Source organism: Castor canadensis, chromosome 18 (genome assembly GCF_047511655.1).
Source record: "Castor canadensis chromosome 18, mCasCan1.hap1v2, whole genome shotgun sequence".
In the NCBI taxonomy this organism is placed as follows: Eukaryota; Metazoa; Chordata; class Mammalia; order Rodentia; family Castoridae; genus Castor; species Castor canadensis.
This window is the reverse complement of record NC_133403.1, coordinates 39,946,718-39,970,491: the sequence shown is the minus strand read 5'-3', so window position 1 is coordinate 39,970,491 and position 23,774 is coordinate 39,946,718. Positions and strand designations below refer to the sequence as shown.

Here is a 23,774-nt window from a genome sequence, read left to right as displayed (position 1 = left end):
TGTGTCAGTGACTGCTCATGGCATAGGTAGCTTCCCAATACCACCTATTCAAGTTCATTTCTACTGTCTTTGTGAGACTGGGTTATCTTTACATAGTCTGAACTGCGCATCCAAGAATTTGCAAGCCACTGTGTAAAGGTTTTCTGCTAACATGAGGCTCCATCTGCCAGGGCTAATGCTATAAAGACAGTCATTCTATGGGTGAGGTGATTGTGTGGTGTGGTCTCTACTTCCTCAACCTACTGCTGAGCCTGGGGCACTTTGATAATATGCAGATAACATAGACGGCCTTGCGTGTCTTATTTAGCCTTTACTGTTTATCTTCCCACTCAATTTAATAGGAAAATGAAAGTGTTAATGTTAGTGATGATAAGCAAAAGTCTCAAACTTAACACCATTGACAGAAGGTAGGAACCATGTCTGTTCCATATGATCTGCCCAGGAAAAAAAAATCATTCATCTTGCTGGAGGGTGAGTCTCAATTGACAGTCTCAACATTGACATTAAGCCAACTGACTGGATTCAGTTCTAAAAGTAACAGCAGGAAAGAAGAGTCCAAATTAATAGAAGAAATACGCAGCTTAACAGTACATCTATAGGGGAGCACCTGGTAAAGGATTCTGAATTCTGTTTTGCTCCCTGTAGACCCAAACTCTCTCCAGCCCCTTGTAGTATATTGGTCTTCTTCACAGCATATTCAGTCCTTGGGGAAAAACAAAAAGCTGGCAACCGTGCTTCTCTTCTCGGTGGATAAGAAGGAAGGCTCCTGAGATAACCTGATGGATTCTCACTGGACCAGATCTTTCTCCCCAGGATTTATCAGGAGAGAATAGGCAGATGAGTACATGGCAATGCACATAGAGAGATACTCATCAACCATGGAATGAAGAAAGCTACCAGATACATTGTGTAACCCTCTTTTTGGAACACAGCAGATAGGAGACCTAAGTGGAAAGGCAGCCCTGTTGGTACAAATGGTTTTCACTTGGTGTATATAGTCTGGATTTTTTTTTTTTTTTTTTTTTTTTTTTTTTTTGCAGTGCTGGGGATAGAACTAGGGCCTTACACACATGCTTGACAAATGCTCTACCACTGAGCTATGTCCTCAGTGCAGTTTGAATATAACCTTTATAATTGGTGGGTGAAAGCATTCCCCATTTAACGAGATTTTAAGCAAATAGCATTTTCTTTAGGGCATTAGGGACTGGAATATGCTAGAGCACTCCATCCTGCCTCCATTTCCAAGCACTTGGGTCTAGAGCCTACAGACTCTGCACTTTGTGCCCCTCACATCATGTCCTCTTCCTGCAGACTGCAATAAGGTCACTGACCAGTGCCTGTCCTTCTTCAAACGCTGTGGAAACATCTGTCATATTGACCTGAGGTACTGCAAGCAAGTCACCAAGGAAGGCTGTGAGCAGTTCATAGCTGAGATGTCTGTGAGTGTCCAGTTTGGGCAAGTGGAAGAAAAACTCCTGCAAAAACTAAGTTAGTCCAAGGATAAGTATGTAAATATGGGGTGGGTGGGGGAGGGGACATGGCTGGGGATGGGAAAGACTTTACAAGAAAAACGAGGGCTTTTATTTCCCTTTGGAACTTGGAACAACAGACCACAGACAATTCTATTTTGCAAGTCTTGGCCAAGGGAGAAGCCATTCAAGCACCCATTTTGGGGATGAGTGACCCAGAGGCTTTCTCTGGTTTTTCTGCATTGTAACTGTACTGCTTTCTGGACCATTTCTAAGGCAGCCTTTACAAGAAGACATTCCCGGAGAGGAGCATGGGCTTGGAGAAATTCCCTTATTTAGCTAAGGGTTTTCCTTGGTGGTGTTTGTTTTGGACACCTTGTTTCTTGTAACACCTAGGCTTCTGGTGTCAACACAATGTGGACCACAGACCACATCTGCTGCCATCTTGACACATTTTGTTTGGTTTTGTTACATCTTACATTATGCAGAACTATTTTTGTACAAATTGTTTAAAAGTTATTTATGCAAGGTTTGAATGCATACCAGTGTTTTTATTGTTTTGAGATTGCCAACTTTCCTGGTTTCCTTCAGATAGGAGAGAACTTAACCTGTACTTGGACACAAAGAGCCCATCTCCAGATGTGCCCAGATCTGACATAGCGCGGGCTACAACCTTCCACTTAAAAGCATGTTTAATTGGAAATTGAGAGCCTGCTTTCTATGTCAAGAAGTTACTTGAGCATGTTGTGAATAAATGTAAATTACAGCCCAGTAAGACACTCTGCCAACTTTCCTCTATAGAGAATTCACCTTTTTCTCAGAATTTTACAGTTCAAACTTGCGCCTTTGTATTCAGGAGGGTTCACTCCAGCATGAGCTCTTGTATTTACATAGATCTTATTTATACCCTGGGTCAAGAAGTAGAATAATGTGCCCACACGGCCTCTCTTTCCCTTTTTTTTCTCTTGAAGTGTAAGTTGAGTTCTCATTTAGCTTCCTAACCTGGCTATTTCCTAGTTGTAAAGTTCAGCATTCATAAGTGCCATTGTTGTATGTGGTGTTTCCTAGACCTTCCCTCATGCCGTTTGACCTTTGTTGAATTTGTATAAACAGTTGTACAAGAAAACCACTCTTGCTGTTCGAGGGTTTTTGTTGCTGGTTTTTGTTGTTGGTTTTAGGTGGCCAAGAGGGTCTATTAGCCCTCGTGTACACCACCACACTAAGGGCATTGAGGGGCTTGTTTTAGGCAGAGACTAGAAATTTAATTGGAAAGCCAGGGTCAGTAGAGTCTGAACACTAGTGTTGTATTGTTTTGAGACCAAGCAATAGAATTTCGTTCATCCAAATAATGTGGCGACCTGTGGTAATGATTTTTTTTCCTTTTTCTTCTTCAGAATGAGATCTGTTTCTGGTCAGTAAACATAATGAGAAAGAACTTGCTACAACAATAGCACAAGTAAAAACTAAAGCTCAGACTCAGGGGCAGCGGCTCACCTGTTTGGATGCCTGTTACCAGACCTGTACAAAACAACCTCCTTAGCTATTTGGCCTTACCCTTTGCTGGAAGTTTTCTAGATTTGGGGGTGGTGGTCATTTCCTCAACCTCCTGCCAAAGGCGGCTGGGGGAGGCACTTGGTGATGTGGCAGCCTCCTCGGGTAGCAGATGAGAACTAGTGAGAATTTTAGACCACAAACTTTAAATAGGGGCCTATACATCTAGTGAATCTGAAAGTGAGGACCATGACTTTCTCAGTCATCAAGAGCAATATAAGACGTTGGTCCTGTGAGATAAACCCTTCCTATTAACAGTGCAGTTTTGTATTTTCCTCTTGTTTTTTCTAATCTCCTTTGACAAATTGGTTTTATTAAAATGGTATGGGCTGGTGAAGTGGCTCAAGCAGTAAGAGCACCTGCCTAGCAAGTGAGAGGCCCTAAGTTCAAACTCCAGTGCCACCAAAAAAATGAAGTAAAACTGCACAAGAAGGCAGTCTAACCACTGCTATTCAGAATTGGCACTACAGATTCCCCATACAATAAATATATGCTAATAAAATTTTTTTTAAATCCAGAGACCAGATCCCTTCTGATTCAAACTAGAGGCACTGTAGCCATTACAGCCTAGAACTTAGACACAGGACCCACTTGACAGGATTAAGATTAGTTACCACTCTACGGTTTACTTGTAAAGATATGGCTTACCTTTCGGGCCCAATGCCTTGTCGTGCAGATGGGAAGTTTCTGTCTTCGTGGTGCTCTGAATTCTCTGACCCTCTAAATAAAAAGTTACCTTACTGTTTGGGAAAGTTGTTCTCTTCTTTGGGAACTGCTTTAAGGGTGTCGGTTTTCAGGTGAATGGTCCTTGTGAGTAGCTAACAGATACAAAGCTGCTTAATTGGAAGCAGGGCTCAGGTTAGAGGCAGCTCAGTATTCCTCCTGCAAGGATTCCTGGGGCATACAAATTATACATAAGAGGCTAAGGGAGGCTGTCAAGACTGGGGTTCCATGCCACCAAATGAAGATGCAACAAAGACATGGCATATCTCCAGGTACAAGAGAGGCCACAGCAATGCAGAAGTCATAGATGAGCTCCTTGCCAAGCCTGTGACACTGAAAATTTTTGTTGAATGGTTGGTCACTAAACCAGGGTGCCTTAGAAATGCTTACTGAAGTAGCCACCTTTAAGTTTTTGACTCCTGCTATAAAGAACCTAAGAAAACAGCAAGTTATTTCAAACCGTGACTACATATAAGCAAATCTTTTTTTTTTTTTTTTTTTTTTTTTTTTTTACTAGCTAGGAGGCACTGTACTGCTTGAACCATATACAGCCCTTTTGCTTTATTTATTTTTGGCAGTACTGGGATTTGAACTCAAGGTCTCACGCTTGCTAGGCAGGCACCCTACTGCTTGAGTCACTCCAACAGCCCTGTTTTATGTTGGGTATTTTCAAGATGGGTCTTGAGAACTAGATGCCTCGGCTGGCTTTGAACTGTGATCCTCCTGATCTCTGCCTCCTGAGTAGCTAGGATTACACGCAAGAGCCACTGGTGCCCAGCTTGCTTTGATTATTTTTGAGACAGAATCTCACATTTATGCCAAGGTTGGCCTAGACAGCGACCCTATTTACATGGGGGTAGATGGGGTAAGAGATGGCACCACTATGCCCAGCTTCCATTGGTTGAGATGGCAGTCTCACAGACTTTTTGGCTGGGCTGGCTCTGAACTGATTCTCCCAATCTCCATCTCTCAAGTAGGTAGGATTTACCACCCCACTCTGCACAAATATGAACTTCTAAGTTCAACTTAAGACAAGCTGGTGCTGGTGGCTCACACCTGTAATCCTAGCTATTGAAGAGGCAGAGATCAGGAGGATCACTGTTCGAGGCCAGCTCGAGCAAATAGTTCTCAAGACCCTATCTAAAAAAACAACCTAACACAAAAAAAGAGCTGGAGTGGCTGGAGTGGTAGAGCACCTACCTAGCAAGGGTGAGGTCCTGAGTTCAAGCCCCAGTACCACCAAAAAAAAAAAAAAAAAAACCTGAGATAAAACCAGCACCTGAGTGTCACCTTCTGTTTAAATTTACTATCATCTGCTGGCCTGAATTTAAAGACTTCTTACAACCATGTTAGGGACTGGAGGATACATTATGTTTTAAGAGTTTTCATGAGAAGCAGACAGACAAAAGTGGCCACAGGGCTTAGGGCTTTGGGCTTTGGCTGGGGCTCAGCTTTTGCTGCTTTGGTGGGGAAGAAATGGTCTGCTCAAGCTCGTCACTGCCAACCACGGCAGGCAGACACTCACACCAGCTCTGCAGGCAGAAATGAGAGAAGGCCTTTGAAAATAATCCTAAGGCCTTGGTTGACATTGCTTTGACCCTCCAAACCAGAAAAGCAAAAAGGCATGTTTCTTGACAGTTAGCCACACTTTCTGCTTTAAGCTCACAAGTCTCCTTTCTGCCTCTTTAGTTCACAGCTATTTGGAGGTCTGTTGATGGACTAGTAGATCTGAGTACATGAAGGCATGCTTTATTACAATCAAGGCAAGTGGAGGCGTGTCTGAGAAGTCATTGTTTTGGTCTGGTTTTTGTTGGTTTTTAGCAGGGCTGGGGACCTTGCACTCAATAGGGAAGCATTCTTCCACTGAGCTCCGGCAGCCAGCTCTGACGCTAGCCGTTTCTTACAGTGTCTGTCACAAAGTCCTGGTTCAAGCCCAGTCCCAGCAATGAAGCAACTGCCCATCACCAGTGGGATGAATGCACAGTTGGTCTTAACCGAAGCATATTCTGATTCAAGTTGGACCCAAAACAGAAAAAATTTCAGAACCCTTCTGATAAGCTAATACTGATGGAAGGGTTAAAAGAAGCTTGACCACACTGTGGTGTGGACACGTCCAGTGGTCTGGGGATTGAATCCAGGGCCTCGTGCATGTTAAACATTCATCACACCACTGAGCTACATCCCCGGCCTGATACAGCCACTTGTTAACTGCAGGTTTTACACAAGGCCTTTAACCCTCAGAGGCTGGCTTGCCTATGCAAAGTCAGGCGTTCTCCATTTCAGAATGACACCGAGGGCTGCTGCAGAAGGCCACGGTACATGTGATGAGCATGGTGGTGAGCAGCACTGGTCTGCCACGTCTCTCAAGGTGCCCAGCTCTTCTGCAATAGGGTGCTGGGCCAGAGTGCACGTGCCCCTTTGTGCCATATGCAAGTGAGTTAGGAACTGACTATAAACTAAAGCATCATTTGAATCTAATTTTATTCCTAAAGTTGAAATTAGCCAGCAGGTAGCACTAAAAATACACCTTCACTATACAAAACAGTGTAAACTGATTACACATTAATAAGGAATTTAGCACACATACTTGTAACGTAAGAAGCTAGACGCAGCCCTTGCTATAAAAAGCTGTACCTGAACAGAAACGGACATGTTTAGTCTAAGGCCCTGGCAGTTGACTATAGAATGTCAGTCGTCCCCACTTATGTTCAAATGCAGAAATAGCAACAATGTGGAAACTTACATTCATCAAATACTAGCATTTAAAATATACATGACTAATAGAGTAACATTTGGAGCGGCCTGCTGCTCAGCTCGTCCTTGTTAGCCACTGTGGGCAGTGAGCTCATCTCACCCAAAAAGAACAACAGTTTCAAACACAGGAAGAAGGGAAAATAGAGAACACAGGAAGTGTCCTCCCAGTCAACAGTCTGACTTCAACCGTCAGTGCTCGTGGGGGCTGAGAAGGCCCGGTAGACCCAGAGACACTCCCATGTCCACAGGCAGACAGGCTGGTGGCACAGGACCAAGGGTTCTTGACCCCAGGATGAACCTTTCTGTTCCGATTCAGTAATGAAAATAATTTTTTAAAAAGCTGCTGCCTTTGAACAGTAGGTTTAACTCCCTGTGTGCACTGAAATGTCTGGGGCAGTCTGGGCACATGTCCCATCAGGAGAGCCTTGGCTTCAGGACTTGAACACGTGCACTGCCCGCACCACGTACTGCCGGCAGATGGGACACTCGCTCATGCGCTTGCCACACTTGGTGCAGGTGACCATGTGCCCGCACTCCAGCAGGACACAGTCGATGACGGCATCCATGCAGATGCGGCACAGGCTGTCATCTTCCTCGTCCTGCAGCTGCAGCCGCTCACCATCTGAAAAGCAACAGAGCTGTGGTTGTGGCCACGGCCGCCCACCCTGTCGCTCTGTCCAAGCTGAGTAGCCATGGCAGGCCCAAGGCGATCCCACCACTGTAGAGGCAACCGCCAACTTCTCTGCACTTGGGTTCTTTCCACTAGAAATGGCAGTGCTATACCTCATGTTTCTGTGGCTTCGGGCCAGGTTAAGACATTGTGATAGGGAGACACTAATCCTGCATTTAAAATGAAAAAAGAAACATGAACCCTAGGCCTTCTTTCTACACATGGGCCTTGAAGTCAGGCCACTATTGGAATTTCAGCTCAGTGGCCCAGCTGTGTGGCCGTGGTTAGGCGGCAGTCTCAGGAGCCTCAGTCAGGGAGAAGATTGACTATGGTCAGTCTTGCCAGAAGTTACTTGAGGTCAGTCAAACTAGGGAAGGTTCCAGCATGCTAAAACGGTATGTGTGCCACCAAGCTGGAGAATGAACTGGGGGTGAGATTAGGCAGTGAGTTAACCACATGTGTCCTTGCCTCCTACACCATAAAACTCTTTGAGGGTAAGAGTTGCCAGGCATTACCACCACCAGAATGCCCTTCACCAGTCTGCAGCTGGAGCCCCTGAAGGCTCTGTGAACTGATTCTTGGATCTGCCACAGCAGCAGCGTCCTAGTTGGTATACCAAGACCACTCATCACAAAATAAATGCTGTATTTAAGAGAAAACTTCAAGATGGTAAAAGTTAATGCTGAGAGAACTGTTTAAGACCAGGTAAGAACAGAACATCTGTCAGCCTGAACACCACTGATTTATTTTTTCTTGCCCATAAATGCTCTGTGGCTTGGCTCTATTAAGGCAGGAAGGGCTTCTGTGTCACACAAGTTTTTTTTTGTTTGTTTGTTTTTGGTAGGACTGGAGGGCTTTGCACTTGCAAAGCAGGTGCTCTATCGCTTGAATCACATCTCCAGTCCATTTTGCTCTGGTTATTTTGGAGATGAGGTCTTGTGAACTAGTTGCTAGGGCAGGCCTCAAACCTCGATCCTCCTGATCTTTGCCTCCCAAGTAGCTAGGATTACAGGCGTGAGCCACTGGCACTGGGCTCTCACAAATTTTTAATCTCTTTTTGAGACTTCCTCCACTAATACTTAATTTGAGGAATTACTTAATACCTGAGTGCAGTGAATTTCCCTTCCTGTTAGGGTTTAAAAGCTACACCCGAGATAATCAGGATTCTGGCCAGTCTGGGGGTTAATGGGAAAACAGGCAGTTTTATAGACAGAGTTTCATTAGGGTTGTAACCATCAGTTAATTACGTTAAGATGAACCAGGCTAAAGAAATAACTCACTGCCAACAGTGGTCTCTGAGCCCACATCACGTTCTGAACTTATTATTTAAACTAAAGTGACTCACACTTAGTTTCTTGACATTAACTGACTGAATTGTGACAGAAACAAGCCTCTTTCTTTTTTTCCCCCTTTTTGCGGTACTGGGGCTTGAACTCAGAGCCTTCGCCTTGAGCCACTCCACCAGCCCAGTATTTTGTGGTAAGGTTTTTCAAGATAGGGTCTCTCGAACTATTTGCCCAGGCTGACTCTGAACTGCAATCCTCCTGATCTCTGCTTCCTGAGTAGCTAGGAGTACATTCGTGAGCCACTGACGCTCATTTGTTTAAAAACAAGCCTCTTTTAAAAGGCTAAGGAAGGATACCATAGGGATACCATAGGGAAAAAATGAAATAATGAACCTACATGACTTTTGGTTTTCTTCGTTTTCTTTGTACAGCCGGCTTACTTTCTCTACCAGCTCCCACTTTTCACAACAGCCAGAATAGTTGACAAAATTCCGAGCCAAGATTTCCTTCAGCTGGCGTACACTCATCCCTTCCACCTCCTCAAGGCTTGACAGGTCAGAAAGCGAGGCTCTCACTCTCTTCTTAGAGAGGCCAGGGGTCTGAAATCAGAGCTTCCATTACCTCTGTCCCACACATCCAGACCCCTCACCCCCAGTCCTCACAACCCTGAATGCTCTCCCCATACACGTCGGCAGTCCTTCAGCTGCTGTAATGCATCACCCTACCATCAACCCAGAAGAAACATCCTGTCATCCTGTACTAACCTAGAGAAAGCTACAGGGCATCTTCCCTTCCTCCATGCTAAGACATCTGGGAATGAAACTTCATAGCAGGTCTCACCTCCTCCAAGTTGTCATCTTCATCATCGTCATCGTCGTCGTCGTCATCGTCGTCGTCGTCGTCCTCTGTGTTTGCTGAAGCTATTTCACTCTGTACCTACATTCAGAATGTATCTGATTAGGTCAAGAATCAAGTTTTCCATGTCTGGGGGGAGGTACTAGTAGGAGGTGAGTGGCTGAATAAAGGAGATTAAGGTGAGGGTATATGGCTCGTGGATTTCATGTACTTATATGAGACAGAACAAAGAAACCTCTTGCAACTGCTTTAAGTGGGGCAGGGAGGGGGCTGAGAGGGAGAAAGGATGGAGATGATCTAACCAATGTACAGTATAAGCCTAATTGGAATTGTCACTATGAGTCCCCCCCCCCCCATATAATGAATATATCCTATTAAAAAATTTTACAATGGAAAAAATCTAATTTTCCAAGCTGGAGGTGTCATTCAAGTGGTAGAGCACTTGCCTAGCAAGTGTGAGGTACTGAGTTCAAAACTCAGTACAGCCCAAAAAAAAAAAGTTTTCCTGACAGTATCTGGCCATATTTATCACTAGGGAAAGCTTTCCATTGGTCCCCCAAGAATGGCCCAATAGCCTACCACACACCATGTCTTCTTTGAACCCTGAATACTGCTGCCCCTCCCAAAGAGCTGGGCCCTACAAGATTACATCAAGAACTCAATTCCCACTGGGCAATGGTGGCTCACACCTGCAATCCTTGCTGCTTAGGAGGTAGAGATCAGGAGGACTGTGCTTTGAGGCCAGTCCAGGCCAAAAAGGAGATGCTCTCAAAAATACCCAACACAAAGAATGGCTCAAGTGGTAGAGTGCCCCAGGCTGAGGGTATGGGTCAAGCGAGAGGCCCAGAGTTCACACCATAGTACTGGGAAAAAAAAAAAAAAAACAAAACCCACAAAGCTATCTTAAAACACAAATTCTGGTATATTGTGTGAACTGGTTAAAAAAAAAAAATCAGAATATTAACTCTAAGGAAGGTCCCATCAAGGATACAGAGTGGCACTGTGACATCGTAAACCTACAGACGGCAGGTTTCTCTGGAGCAGCTTAGATGCAGAAAGGAAAAAAGCTAAAGCTCTAAGATGAGCCAAGTGTCAGGGGCATCTCAGTCCTGCTCCATTCTGCTTCTAATCCCAAAGAAAGCAATGGATGGCTAATGCTGGTTCTAGTTCCTCAACATAGGGCTGACAGAGTGTCTTAAATGGTAGCATGAGTTTAAACCTCAGTACTGTCCCCCCCTACCCAAAAAAAAATATTCCTCAACATAGCTGGGCACTGGTGGCTCATGCCTATAATCCTAGCTACTTGGGAGGCTGAGATCAGGAGTATTGAAGTTTGACACCAGCCCAGGCAAATAGTGCGTGAGACTCCATCTCCAAAATAACCAAAGCAAAATGGACTGAAGGTTGGCTTAAGTGGTAGAGCTCCTGTCTTACAAGTGCAAACCCCAGTGCCACCAAAAAAAAAAAAAAAAATCCTCAACAATCATGGAAAAACAAATCCCTTTGATTTGGGTTATATACCTGGTTCCTTCACATCATTTTTTTTTTTTTTTTTCCTTTTTTGGGGGAGCAGGTACTGGGGATTGAACTCAGCCCTGCATTTTTAGGCAAGTGCACATCTTTTCACTGTATTTTGACAGCAGCTCTACAATAGTCAAGGTCAGTTCCCAATTTCAAATGTTCCACCCCACAGGCACCATATTGTTGCATCAGCTACCCACGCCTCCCGAATGCTGTCTTGCATCCAAAAGTGGCTCAAAGTCAGATGTGCCTTATGTCTGTATGATAACTGCCAGCTCTCATTTGAAAAAATAATAAAATTCCTGGATTGGACTTACGTAATTTATGAATATTTGGAAGGCAGTTAGACCAAATTTCCCTGTATTTTTTTGAACTAGTTTTTTGAGGCAGGGTCTTACTATGTAAGCCAGGCTTACCTTGAATTTGCAATCCTCCTGCCTCAGCCTTCTGAGTGCTGGAATTACAGGCATGTGCCAACACATTTGGCTTCCCTCTACTTTCAGTAACCACTTTGTTCAAGGATGAAAATTAAATGTGGAGAAAATTATTCAAAACAATTCAGCATTTTATGTTCTGGGGTTTTTTTTGAGACTGAGTCTGGTTATGTTGCCCAAATTGGCCCCAAACTCCTGGGTTCACATGATTCTCCTATGTCAGTCTCCCAAGTAGCTGGGACTCTAAGTACACACTACCACATTCAGCTTAATTTAGCATTGAGAATCATTCATACATAAGAGAATATTAATTATAAGCCCTTGCATATCACTCAATCAAGATGCTCAAGAATCTCCCTGGGGCAGTATTTGAATAATTAGTAAGTACCTTTTTCAGGTGGCTTTTTCGTTGAACAATTTCACATCAGCAAGGTATAAGGTTAACTTACCCAACAGATTGTTTCTATGGTGACACTTGCATACCCATACCAAGTGTACAACTGCAAATGTGTACGTGCTACTTCACGTCATTATATCAACATTTGATGCTTAACTATACAAGACAGAGAAACAGAGGTGACTAACCCAGAAATGGGTGAGCTATTTTTGGTCTCTTTGGGCAGCAGACTTGGGCCAGTCAGCACCTAAGCACTGAGACTGCACAACAGGGGCCAGAAGGTGCCAGTGCAGCTGAGTGAGCCTCTGCCCTGGCCTGTGACTCTTCGTTCATCAGAATTCATCAGATACTGAAGGCCCCACCACGTACTGATAAGTAGAAGCATGCCAGGCCCTCACACCCTCATACCTGTGCCAGCAGTCCAGACCTGGAGGTCCGCTCTCCACCCATAAGCTCTCCCTGAAAGGAAGACACAGTAGCAGAGGGAGCTGTGTAGTTTGAAAAAAATGACTGCGTAAAAAAGCTGGAAGTCTGGGACCGTGAGGAATTCAGACTGCTCGTGTCCAGGTCGTCCTCAGAGCCAAGTCCATGATGGCACAGTACCAGGTCTACCAAGTCTTCCTTCTCTCGACAAGTATCTATGGGGATGTTTCTGAGAATGAGATACTGCCGGAGGTCCTTCACTTTCAGCCGCATCAACCGAGGGCGCTGGAAGGCTGTCTCTTGTAACAAGTGACAAGTAGAACATCTGCGGAAATTTTCTTGTAAGACAGAACAAACGGAGCAAAAATCCTTCTTGCAGTCACAACATACGTGCTGAAGGAACAGACAGAAAGAGGCATTTAACGATAGCAGGATATAAGCCAGCATGTAAACACCATTTTCTTTTTTGCCTTCTATTTCAATTTCAGCCCTTCCAGAAGTCCCCCGTGGCACCAGCCGACTTTCACAGGCACTTAGTGTTCACAAGCCATGAAAATCAACCCAAGCCATGAAAATCAAAATAGTCACTGCCAAGGCAGTTTAGATGCACCGAAGTTTAAGAAAAACATACTCTTGTGTTAATGAATTAAAACCTTTCCACCCCTTGGTACAAACATATAATTAGCAGAACAGAGCTGACAGAGCACACAACCACAAACACTGGTCTTTCCCTATGTGAACAATTTCCCCATTTAAAGAGGAGAAAAAAAGCCTAACAGACAGGGAAAGAGAAAGGCAACTGACCTCTCAAAGTCAATCCAAGAAAACAGGAGCCCACTAAATACAGTAACCTATAATCTACAGAGCCTCAATCACGAGCCAAGCCATTAGCACAGAGAATAGGAAAGGGAACAATAAGAGTGGTCCTTTGTTGGGTGCCTTCTTCCTATAAACACCTTTTTTTGTGTTTAAAAGGACTAAAGTGATGATCAAAGACTGCAAGATGACTTAGTGACAATAACTGTGTCAGTCTAAGTATTTACTGCTGAATCTCTAAATGGAGTTCCTATACTCATTTCTTCATTTGAGGATTAAAAATATGGTCAAACTTTTTTGAAACTTGAGATCACGGAGTAAATCACCTCTAAATAGAACTGAGAATTAATTAAACCTCTTGCTTCAAAAAGTGAGTCATCAGGAAGAGTGAGACAGTACAAACAGGCAGAGTTCAGGAGAAAAGAATACCACAAGAAGTACCAGTATCTACACAGACAGCCTGACAGGAAAACAATCCCTTCAACTGTGTAGTTTTCTAAAAGGAAAATGGTTTAGTGTTTTTATAGAATGAAGGTTCACCTGCTGTTCAAAATACAATTAAGAACTCTGATCTGTGTCTCTCGTAGGTAACATTTCATCCAACTCACCTTCTTTCTAAAGACTGAAAATGAAAGTCCACACGCTTTGCAAACTATATTAGGCCCTTCCGTGGCTGCAGGTGGGTAGGTGGAAAAATCAGAGCTTGGTGTGAATCTGAAGGGGCCGGTGCCTCCTGCAAATCCTGACTGCTGGCCTCTGACAGCACCAGTTCCCATGACTTCATTCAGCAGCCCACAGCACGAAGCCCACATAGATGTGGCACCCGCCTGGAAAGGAACACAAGTGCCACAATTTAAAGCGAAGTAGAACCTGGGCTGCCAGGGATCCTCAGGGAATGCCATTCTGGGGAGCTAAACTTGCCCTAAATAACTTTAGGATCACAGGATGAGCATCTTTAATTCAAACATCCAAAACTTCCAACATTATTTGGGAGCATTTCGGATTCTGGATATTTGAATCAGAGATGCTCAACAGGTAACTCCATGCAAATACTCCAAAATCTAAAACCCTCCAGAATCAGCAGCATGTCTAGTCCCAAGCATTTCAGATGAAGGATATTCAACCTGTATCCCTTTAGACACTAAAATGTCAAGCTATTTGGAAAAATAATTGTCCAAATTATTTTCTGGTATTTCCAAAGCATCTTTTGGCACTGGAAAGTCTCATGATATTTTGTTAAACAAAAGGAACAGATAAAACATGACTTTTGGAGACAGTTTGTCCACAAGCTCGTTTTTAAGCTAGCTTTAAAAGGTGATCTGGAGCATGAATGAGGCTAATGCTATTCTTGCTCCTACCCAGAAGCACTGTTACAGAAGCATGGGGAAGGAGGAGGAAACCACAACAGAAGGTTCAAACAGTCTTAAGGATCAGCGCCACTGATTTAAGCATTATATGTCATCGTACCCTATAATTCTCAAGAAATGGTGATGCCTTTAAAGGTCAGGTAAAATCGTAATTAACAGGTCACACCTCAGACTGTAAGGCCACAATCTGCTTAAACATAAAAGCGTGAAAATCCAGACTTACTAAGAGTGTTCTTTTAAGAAAGGGATTCAGCTGCAGGCCTTTAACGTAAGTGCTCTTAAACAACTGAACACATTTTAAAAGTGTCAATTTGCCCATAATTTTGTAGGGGGGAGGGGATACCTCAACTGTTTAAGTACCATTGGTACAAACTTCTCTTCATGCCAGGAGTCAGAAAAAGTGAAGTGTGAGGGAAGCTTTAGCTCCTGTCTGATCTAGCCACCAAACAATTTAAATGGCCTTACTTACTTTTATTTCCTAATTTAAGTGTGAGGATGCCGCCTCTCCCAGAGCCAAAGTTACAGAAACTTCTGTACAGAAGTTTAAGGATCAGCTGTACGGAAGTATAAGGGTCAGTCTGGCGTTTGTGTGAGATCTAACTAATGGCCTCACACTTGCTAGCCAAGTCTTTTTGAGCCACAACCCCAGACCAATTTTTTTTTTTTTTTTTGGTGGGACTGGGATTTGAACCTTGCTAGGCAGGTGCTCTGCCATTTGAGCCACTCCACCAGCCCTGTTTTTTGTGTTGGATATTTTCAAGAGATTTGCTTGGGCTGGCCTCAAACCGCAATCCTCCTAATCTCTGCCTCCTGAGTAGCTAGGATTACAGACATGAACCACAGGTGCCCAACAAAATTGTGGTTTTGTAGTAAATAAGGTAAAAGATTCGGATCTAGCAGATCAAAAATCTCAGACACTAACTTTCACACTTTCTACTAGAGACAAGTTTGAGCTAAGCAAGGATACAATTTTCAAACCATGCCGAGTATGATCCTTAAAAAAATTTTTTTCTTTGGAAACACATTCTCCTATATAGCCTAAGTTAGCCTAGAATTCACAATCCTCCTGCCTCAGCCTCCCAAGTGCTGACATTAGGCTGGTAGAGTAGCTCAAGTGGTAGCGTGCCTACAAGTGTGAAGCCATGGGTTCAAACCCCAGTGCCACAAAGTGCTGAGATTACAGGCATGCAACACTACAACCAGCTGATGCTTAAAATTTTTTATTCAGAGCTGTGCATGATGGCACATGTCTACAATCAATCTCAGGACTTATGAGGTGGGGGCAGGAGGATCCCAAGTTCATAGCCGGCCTGGACTGCATGTGAGTCTTGTCTAAAAATATGAAAAACTTTTAAATAATTTTTTTTTTTGTGTGTGTGATGGGTTTTTCAAGATTAGGGTCTCAAGAGCTATTTGCCCTAGCTGGCTTTGGACCTCGACCCTCCTGATTTCTGCTTCCTCAGTAGCTAGGATTATAGGCGTGAGAAACCGGTGCCTGGCAAGAAAAAATATTTTTAAATAAAAAATAAAACACGGCTCTGGTGAAGGGAATGGAAGATTTATTTTGGAAAACAGATGGAATCCCAGTAGATGTCATTACTGGAGGGTAATAATTTTGTCCCATTTCTCATGTTTCTTATAAAAGGGCAGGAATTTCCTTTGCATCCCCCAGAAGGAAAGTAATAAAAAGAAAAGAACAATTCTAGCTTTCCTGAGCAACCTCATTATAATATAAAAATTTGAAAACAAAAAAAGCTCCCAGAGCTGCCCAGGCAAAAATATGGTGCTGTAATTCAACACTCAGTAGGACGGATGTCCACGTTACTGTTGTCAGGGTTGGACCACAGCAGGAGACTAGAGGCTGCAGTCTCATTCTCTGGGAACTTAAATCTGGTGGAAATCTCCCAATAGAAAATCGAGTTCCCAGGAGGAGAGTACTCCTAGCAGCTTATTCCAGGGTAAGCCCACTTAGGTTCTCCTCACCAGCCTTCTTCACAATTCAGAGAGCTGAAGCTGGAGGACGAAGGCAAGTTCTACATGAAGTACCCTTCTTTCCCATCCAGACATGTTGTCTTATTTTATTTATGTATGTATTTATTTATTGGCAGCACTGGGGTTTGAACTCAGGGCCTCATACTTGCTAGGCAGGTACTCTACCACTTGAGCCACTCCGCCAGCCCTGTTTTGTGCTGAGATAGGATCTCACTATTTGCTTGGGCTGGCTTTGAACCGCAATCCTCCAGATCTCTCCCTCCTGAGTAGCTAGGATTACAGGTATGAGCCACCAGCACCTGCCATCCAGCATTGCCTGGGCCTGTGACACTGCTCTGAAGACAGCAGTTCTCCAAGATGGGCTAGCAGACACTCCTTCTGGGCACTTGACTTGGGGCATCGTTACATGTCCTTGGAACTCAGCTACTACAGCTGACAGGATAATAACCAAAAAGCTTGTCTTTTGCACCTTCCCTTAAAAGCTTTAGAAACCTGCCCTTAAGATCTTCCTCCAGTTTAAACAGCCTGTACTCCTTTATATTCCTTTTATTCACTCACTGCTCCCATTCTCATAGTGAGATTGGAGCATTTTCCAGATGATTCCATTTCCTCATATATTTTCTAGGCAAGCTGAGTTCCTAGACAGTATAGTAAACACAGTCTCCTGGTCTCTGAATTCACAGAAATTCACTGAGTTGCCAATCTGCCTCAATTCTACAGAGGTGAATTCCTTATATAGGGGTTGCCATCCAGCTCTTTTTTTTTTTTTTTAAAGCAATACTGGAGAATGAACACAGGACCTCAGAGCAAGCACTCTCCCACTTGAGCTACACCCCAGCCTTTTTGTTTCTATTTTGTCTTTGAGACAGGGTCTCACTAACTTTGGTGTGGTCTTGAATGTAAGATCTGCCTACCACTACCCTTCTGTGAGTGAAGCTAAAACCCAGATCACTGGGGCTGACATGCCCTACTTGGGACAGTTGAGAGAACTCTACCAGCTACACTACATATTCCAAGTTATTAGAAAGAACAACAGCTGAATTTCCTCCCTTGACCATGAACGTAAGAGAATAATCTATGCTGGCACAAAACCCACACTGAGGGAACTTAATTATGGGTGCAGCTTACTTTCTAGCCATTAAGAATTACTGAAAATAACTTATTGATAACTGAATCCCTTTCCTACCCACCCCCTTAGGCCAAAACTAACTCAGCCATGGGTCCATGGTCTGCCTGGCCTGTCAGTTAAGAACAAGGCATCGGAGGTGGCAGATTGGGTCAAATGGCAGAGCAAGTGAGGCCCTGAGTTTAATTCCCAGTACCAAAAAAAAAAAAAGCTATCATATTAAAATCCTACATGACTGGAGTAAGAGATAAACTCTAAAACCTGCCTGGACTTGCCCTGACACTTAGATCTCTATATCATTCTGGTATCCAATGACATTTCTGTTCTTATTCTAAAACCTGTGCACCAAAATTTTAGGGGGTTAATAGCACTATCTTTTTTTCATTCCCAGTATGGACCAAGAGAAAAATGGAAATCAAAAAAAAATTTGGTGGCGGGGGGGAGCACTGGGGCTTGAACTCAGGGCCTACATCTTGAGCCATTCACCAGCCGTTTTTTTTTTTGTTGTTGTTTTATGATGGATTTTTTTCAAGACAGGGTCTCAAGAGCTAATTGCCCTGGATGGATTTGGACTTTGATCCTCTTGATCTCTGCCTCCTGAGTAGCTAGGATTACAGGTGTGAGCCACCGGTGCCCAGCAAAATGTTTGCTTTTTTACTGACAGCACCAATTGGAGAACGTGACTTTAGCTCTGCCGCCAATTAACTGGTCTTGATAATATGTCATCTAGTCCCAGCACAGTTAATCAAGGGCATCTTACATCTAGTTGAGTGGAAACCAGAATGCCATCTCCCCTCCAGGAAGGCAGATACGAGAAAGTCCTACAAAGTACTGAGCCAGTCATATTCAGGGTTCCACTGAACTTATCACTACCAAAGTCCCTCTTCCTCTGGTAGCAGGAAGGCTGCAAGTGTTCCCTACACTGTCCCAATACTCCCTTCTGTAGCAGCATGGGGGCTCATGGAGCTGGGGTGGGTTTACTATTCACAAAATGAGCATGACTGACAATTTCCAGCTCTGCGACACTTGTTTCCACAATGGACCACCAATGTTCTGAGCACTGTCAGGTTCCTCAGTCAGATTCAAACAATCTAAACCCATTCTGCATCATTGCTTCAGTGGACAAAACCAAGTGGAAGCCTGTTTGTTTCCTGGAGCACTAGCCCAGCCCTCTTTCTGGCAGAGTGCCAGAATTTTCAAATGGCCTCAAGGTTCAGCTGTGTGTATGATCTAATATGCTGTTAGAATCCCTGTAGAGGGAAAAAAATTCCAATACTCCATGTAAAGAATTAAGTTTACTACAAATTTTGGATCCTGTTCTAAACCACACTAGGATGTGATCCTTTAATGAGCTCATCAAATGTAATATTAATCAGCCAGACTAGACTGTGGTTTCCATGAAGAGTAAATGACAAGGGGGGCAGGGCAGGTATGCTCAGAGGGTGGGGGAATTGATGGATATGAAAACAGAAAACTAAATGATCTAAGTCATTTGCTTTTGATGAAACTAAGTAAATAAGCAGCAGTAACAATGCCATCTCCTAAGAGCATTACTGCGCTTGCCATGACAAAGTTACAGTGATACTTGTTAGTTTCAGGATGTTTCTAGCAGTTTCACACTCAAGAAAATTACTTTTCTCAAACATTGTAAGAAGCTACAAGGACCAGATAGGTATTCTGTTCTTCCACCAGTGAAAGCCTCCGCAGGGAACTCATCCTTTATGGATTTTGTTATAAACTCTGGACAATGTTCAATTTGCTTGTGCTGAAAGGTAAGAAAAAACACATTTCAAATCTTAGCACCAGTGCTGGGGATACAGGTCAGTGGTAGAGCACTTATCTACCATAGGCATGGCCCTGAGTTCAATCCCCAGTACCACAAAGAAAAAAAAAAAAATCTTAGCACCATGATATAAAAGAACACAATTTTAGAGCTTAAATTTCTGTTAGGTTAAACTTCCTATAGAACTTAAAACAGACCAGAAGAAAAGAATCCAGATGATAGCAAAATCTTTACCCTACTTAGAACCACTTGAAACACACATTCCTTAGAATGTGAAAGCATTTCTTATTGAAATTCCTGTTTCCAAGGGCCTGGTGCAGTGGCTCATAGGTGTAATCCCAGCTACTCGGAAAGCAGAGATAGGGAGGATCTTAGTCAAGGCTGCCAGAGCAAAAAGTTGGCAAGCCCCATCTCAACAAATTATCTGGGTGCATGCCTGTGATTCCTGCTTCTTGGGAAGCACAGGTATGATGACCTCAGTCCAGACTAGCCTGGGCATAAATGGTAAGACTCTATCTGAAAAGAAACTTAAAGCAAAAGGGCTGCAGACATGGCTCAAATGGTAGAGTGCTTGCTTTGAAACTCAACGGCCTGAGCTTAAACCTCCCATTGTCCAAAAAAAAAAATTCTTGTTTTGTATGAAATATACAGGGTACTTTTTTTTTTTTTGTAGTACTGGGGTTTAAACTCATGGCTTTGCGCTTGCTAGGGAGGCACTCTACCACTTGAGCAACTCCATCAGCCCATTTTTTGCGATGGTTTTTTTCCAGATAGGTCTCTTGAACTATTTGCTTGGGCTGGCTTCAAACCACAATGCCCCTGATCTCTGCCTCCTAAGTAGCAAGGATTACAGGAGTGAGCCACTAGCACCCAGTAGTGAACTCTTTTTTAATAACTAACAAGTTCTACATCCTAAAACAGATATTCATCCTTAAAATGTAATTGCTATAGGCAAGACATTTGTTAGACTGATACATTTTTACTTCACAATAATGTGCACTATAAATCATAAATGTTACTTTCTTCATGTTTATATTTTTGTCCTTTTTAAAAACAGTATCCTTAGCCAGGTGGGGTGCTGGTAGCTCTCACCTGTAATCTTAGCTACTTAGGAGGCTAAAATAAGGAGGGTTACAATTCCAGGCCAGCCTGGGGAAATAGTTCACAGACCCCATATCCAAAAATAACCAGAGCAAAATAGTAATAGACTGGAAGTGTGGCTCAAGTGATAGAGCGCCTGCTTTGGAATCGTGAAGCCCTGAGTTCAAACCTCAGTCCCACCAAAAAAAATACAAGTGTATTTGATCCTTAGCATCATTCCCCCTCCCCCTTTGAGAGAAATTAAAAAAAGGAAATTCAGTCAGTAGATTACTTTCTTCTTGATACCACATTTTGTATTTATCAAAGGTGAGATTAATGTAAATATGGAAAAACAGGAAAGGATTAAATCAAATTAACATTGGACCAAAAAAAATCCCAATCTGCTTAAAGTACTTGCTTACATGTACCTTCATGTTAGAATTCCATGCTATCAGAAATCAATGACCTTGGCCAGAAATCTACAGATGAGAATATCCACGATCAAAAAACTTTTGACAGAAGTCAACATGAAGTTAAATAATAAACAGCACAAATCCAAAACTTTGTTAATCCAATTCCACAAAACCATAAATGAAAGCATTCATAACTGTCATTTTGCACAGATTGCTGACTACTCAGGTTTGCATTTTGCTTCAGAAAATACATCTTTTCTCCATTTTCAACTGCCACGGAACTGTTTATAAAAATCCAACTTAGAAAGCAGTTAAATGCAAAAATACTTCTTTTTAAAGAACTTATTTAAAAATTTCAACACTGTGCTTCTCCCTAATTTTCTTTCCATACCCTAGATCCTTGATGGGTCACAAATATTAATAAAGATATACATTCTTTGAGATACAAACACTCCTGCTTTTTGGATCTTAACACAGTAAGATGATTTTCAGAAAATAAAGCTACATGTAAATATTTTAATAGGTCTCCTAAATTGAAATAACATTTTATAACTGGGAAGTTAAAAATTAGGATATTATGAAATATCCTAAAGCTTCAAGACACAGTTCAAAAGTTACCTATTCCAAAAGTTGCTTCTTGCAGCCAGAGGTATCTTTTCAATCTGCCTCAGGTTTTCCATTTTTTTGGATACTCTGCATCACTCTGCCTGGTAATGTGGTTATCTGCAAATGTCCTTCCTTTTCATTGGCAAACTCCTTGGATTATTTCTACTCACCATGTCTCCCTCTTGGCTAACACACAGGAGGTGTTTGCTGAATTTCTCCAGCCACTTGGCACTCCCCTTTCAATCTTCATGGTAAACCTCTGACGCTTTGTAAAGGTTGAATCCATCTCGCGGTTCCCTCTTTTACTTTCCTTACCCACATCACACACACACTTCATGGTTGAGATTAATGAAACCGTCTGTCTGGAAGAGTATCACCGTCACCTTATGACTAACCCCCTCTTGGTCGGAGTTCGGCAAATCAATCAGCACTTGGATTGATTACTGTACCAAGCTCCGAAGAACTCTCAGCGATCAAGTTGAGAATCTCTCCCCTTCCCCTGAACTTCTCACGCTGCTCCCACGCTCTCAACTCCCACCTGGGAGAAAAGCTGACAAATTACTTGCTGCGTACCTAGCAGGCGACGCAGACACGTCTACAAGCTAGCGCTCTAGGTCACGGTCCCGGACGGGAAGCCCTCCAACTCCTGGAAGGCGGGGGCCACCCCCCAAGGTATTTCCGACCTGTCAGCTCGCCCCTGGCCTCGTCACTCCCGCCACCAGTCTTTGTTTTTCCTTCAGTCGCATGATATTCCGACATATGGGTTAGTTCAAGGACTCGGGGAAGCCGAGGGCACGCGGTGGGCAAAGACATGGAGGGCGGAGGCGAGAGCTCCGGTTCTGCTCCCGGCCCCCGAGGACACGCACAGGGCCTGGCGCAGAGGGGCCCACGAGGCGTGAGCGCGGGGGGCACCGGCCTCTCCCCCGTCCTCTCCCCCGTCCTCTCGGGCTCGCCGACGGGAGGCACTGCGGGAGCTCAGGAGACTCCGGAAGCCCAGACGCTCAGCCCCGCGCTGGTCACCGCCTCAGAGGCCGCCCGACCAGGCGACCCCCACCCCCGCTTCGGCGGAGGTCCCCGAGGGGCTGGCGGGGTAACCGCTGAGACTCAAAGAAAGGCGCTCCGAGTGCCCCGGCCGGACAGGAGAGGCGGGGAGGGCCTGCCCAGCTCCACCAGCCCCTCACCTTCATGGCCGCGACCACCTCGGATCGGTCGGCTCTGCCGGGGAACTCAGCACCATAGCAGCTCCCACCACAGCCGACCTCCTTCTTTCTAGGTGGTGATTACGGCGCCTCTCGCAAGCGGCTGAGCGTCCCGACGTAATGGGCGTGGCCACGCTCGGCGCACGCCCAGGGAAGAAGGCCGAGTGGCGGCCAAATCAACCAATCAGAATCCAGTGTTTAGGGGGCCGGTCTCCGGACCCAATGAAATAGCGAGAAGGGGGAGGGGCCTCCAGCTCAGCAGGGTGGACGCGGGAGGACTCCATTCCATCCCAAGCGGACATGGGCGGGTCAGGGCGTGGCGGGAGGCGCTTTCCCGAACCGCTTTTTCAGTTGGAAGGTTGAAATGCGTGTCAGCGTCCTCTGAGGAACCAGCGGCTGTACTGTTGGCTTTCTATCGTGGGTGGTCAAGTTCCCGGAGCGGGGAGGGCAAGGAGAGTGGTGAATTTGAAAATGCCGTTGGTGTGAAGGCTTTTGTTATTAACAGGGCAGGGCCTCAGATTTAACCGCGAAACGTTCGTTTCACCCACACCGAGTGATGACCTCGGGTGTCCTCAAGGAGTAGCAATAAGCATAACAGAACGTGCCTTTAAAAAAAAAACAGGATTAATTGAAAATGTTTGGAGAATCAAGGGCTGTCAAGTCCCACCTGCCCTTTTAAAGTGATGTTCAAACATAACCAAAATTACCTAGCGCGCTAAAAGAATTCATGGAGCCAGGCGCTGGTGGCTCACGCCTGTAATCCTAGCTACTCCGGAGACAGAAATCAGGAGGATCGCGGTTCGAAGCCAGCCGGGCAAATAGTTCTTGCGACTTTATCTCAAAAAAACCCATCACACTGAGCTGGTGGAGGTGGTACATTACCTGCCCAGCAAGTGTGCGGCCCTGAGTTCAAACCCCAGTACGGCAAAAACAATCAACCAAAAAAAAAAAAAAAAAACCATCACAAAAAAGGGCAGGAGGAGTGGCTCAAGGTTTAGGCCCTGGGTTCAAACCCCAGTACCGCAAAAATAAATAATAAATAAATAAAGGCATTCATGTGATCCCTTGGGATTTACTTGATGGGTGGGCAGAGAAACTGAGGTTGTAAATGAAGGTGTGGATTTCTTCAGCTCAACTGGATTGAAGTTGGTTTTCCTGTACCTTCTTTCGCTCACTTCTAGTTCAACCAGTACTTGAAATTTTAGATATGCAGATGTCAGTTTGCTCTTAATGAGTAGCCAAGACTGTTCTCTGCCCTTTTACTCTGTTTATATGTACTACATGTCAGATTAAAACACACACAAAAGGC

At 44.1% G+C, this 23,774-nt stretch overlaps 2 protein-coding genes across 18 annotated transcripts in view; one reads left to right on the top strand and one right to left on the bottom strand.

Moving 5' to 3' along the window:
• Window positions 1-2,001, top strand: part of Kdm2b (lysine demethylase 2B) — a 117,138-nt gene extending 115,137 nt beyond the window's left edge. For all 15 annotated transcript variants that reach the window (XM_074060583.1, XM_074060577.1, XM_020163676.2 and 12 more), the window contains one exon: window positions 1,312-2,001. In XM_074060583.1, coding sequence (XP_073916684.1) covers window positions 1,312-1,493 — 182 coding nt within the window. In that variant the 3' untranslated portion in view covers window positions 1,494-2,001. The remainder of the gene's footprint in view (window positions 1-1,311) is intronic.
• A 4,206-nt stretch (window positions 2,002-6,207) lies between these two features.
• Rnf34 (ring finger protein 34) lies at window positions 6,208-22,602 on the bottom strand. Of its 3 annotated transcripts, none has more exons than XM_020163679.2 (6): window positions 22,448-22,602; window positions 13,508-13,726; window positions 12,069-12,476; window positions 9,294-9,389; window positions 8,851-9,052; window positions 6,208-7,119 (listed from the first exon to the last, which is right to left on the bottom strand). In XM_020163679.2, the coding sequence occupies exons 1-6, from the start codon at window positions 22,451-22,453 to the stop codon at window positions 6,929-6,931; spliced, it is 1,122 nt and encodes a 373-aa protein (XP_020019268.1). In that variant the 5' UTR covers window positions 22,454-22,602; the 3' UTR covers window positions 6,208-6,928. The 3 variants fall into 3 exon arrangements, with proteins under 3 accessions (XP_020019268.1, XP_020019269.1, XP_073916686.1); XM_020163680.2 differs by lacking the exon at window positions 22,448-22,602 and adding an exon at window positions 21,437-22,347; XM_074060585.1 differs by lacking the exon at window positions 13,508-13,726 and having other exon boundaries at window positions 22,448-22,578.
• Window positions 22,603-23,774: the final 1,172 nt, after the last annotated feature.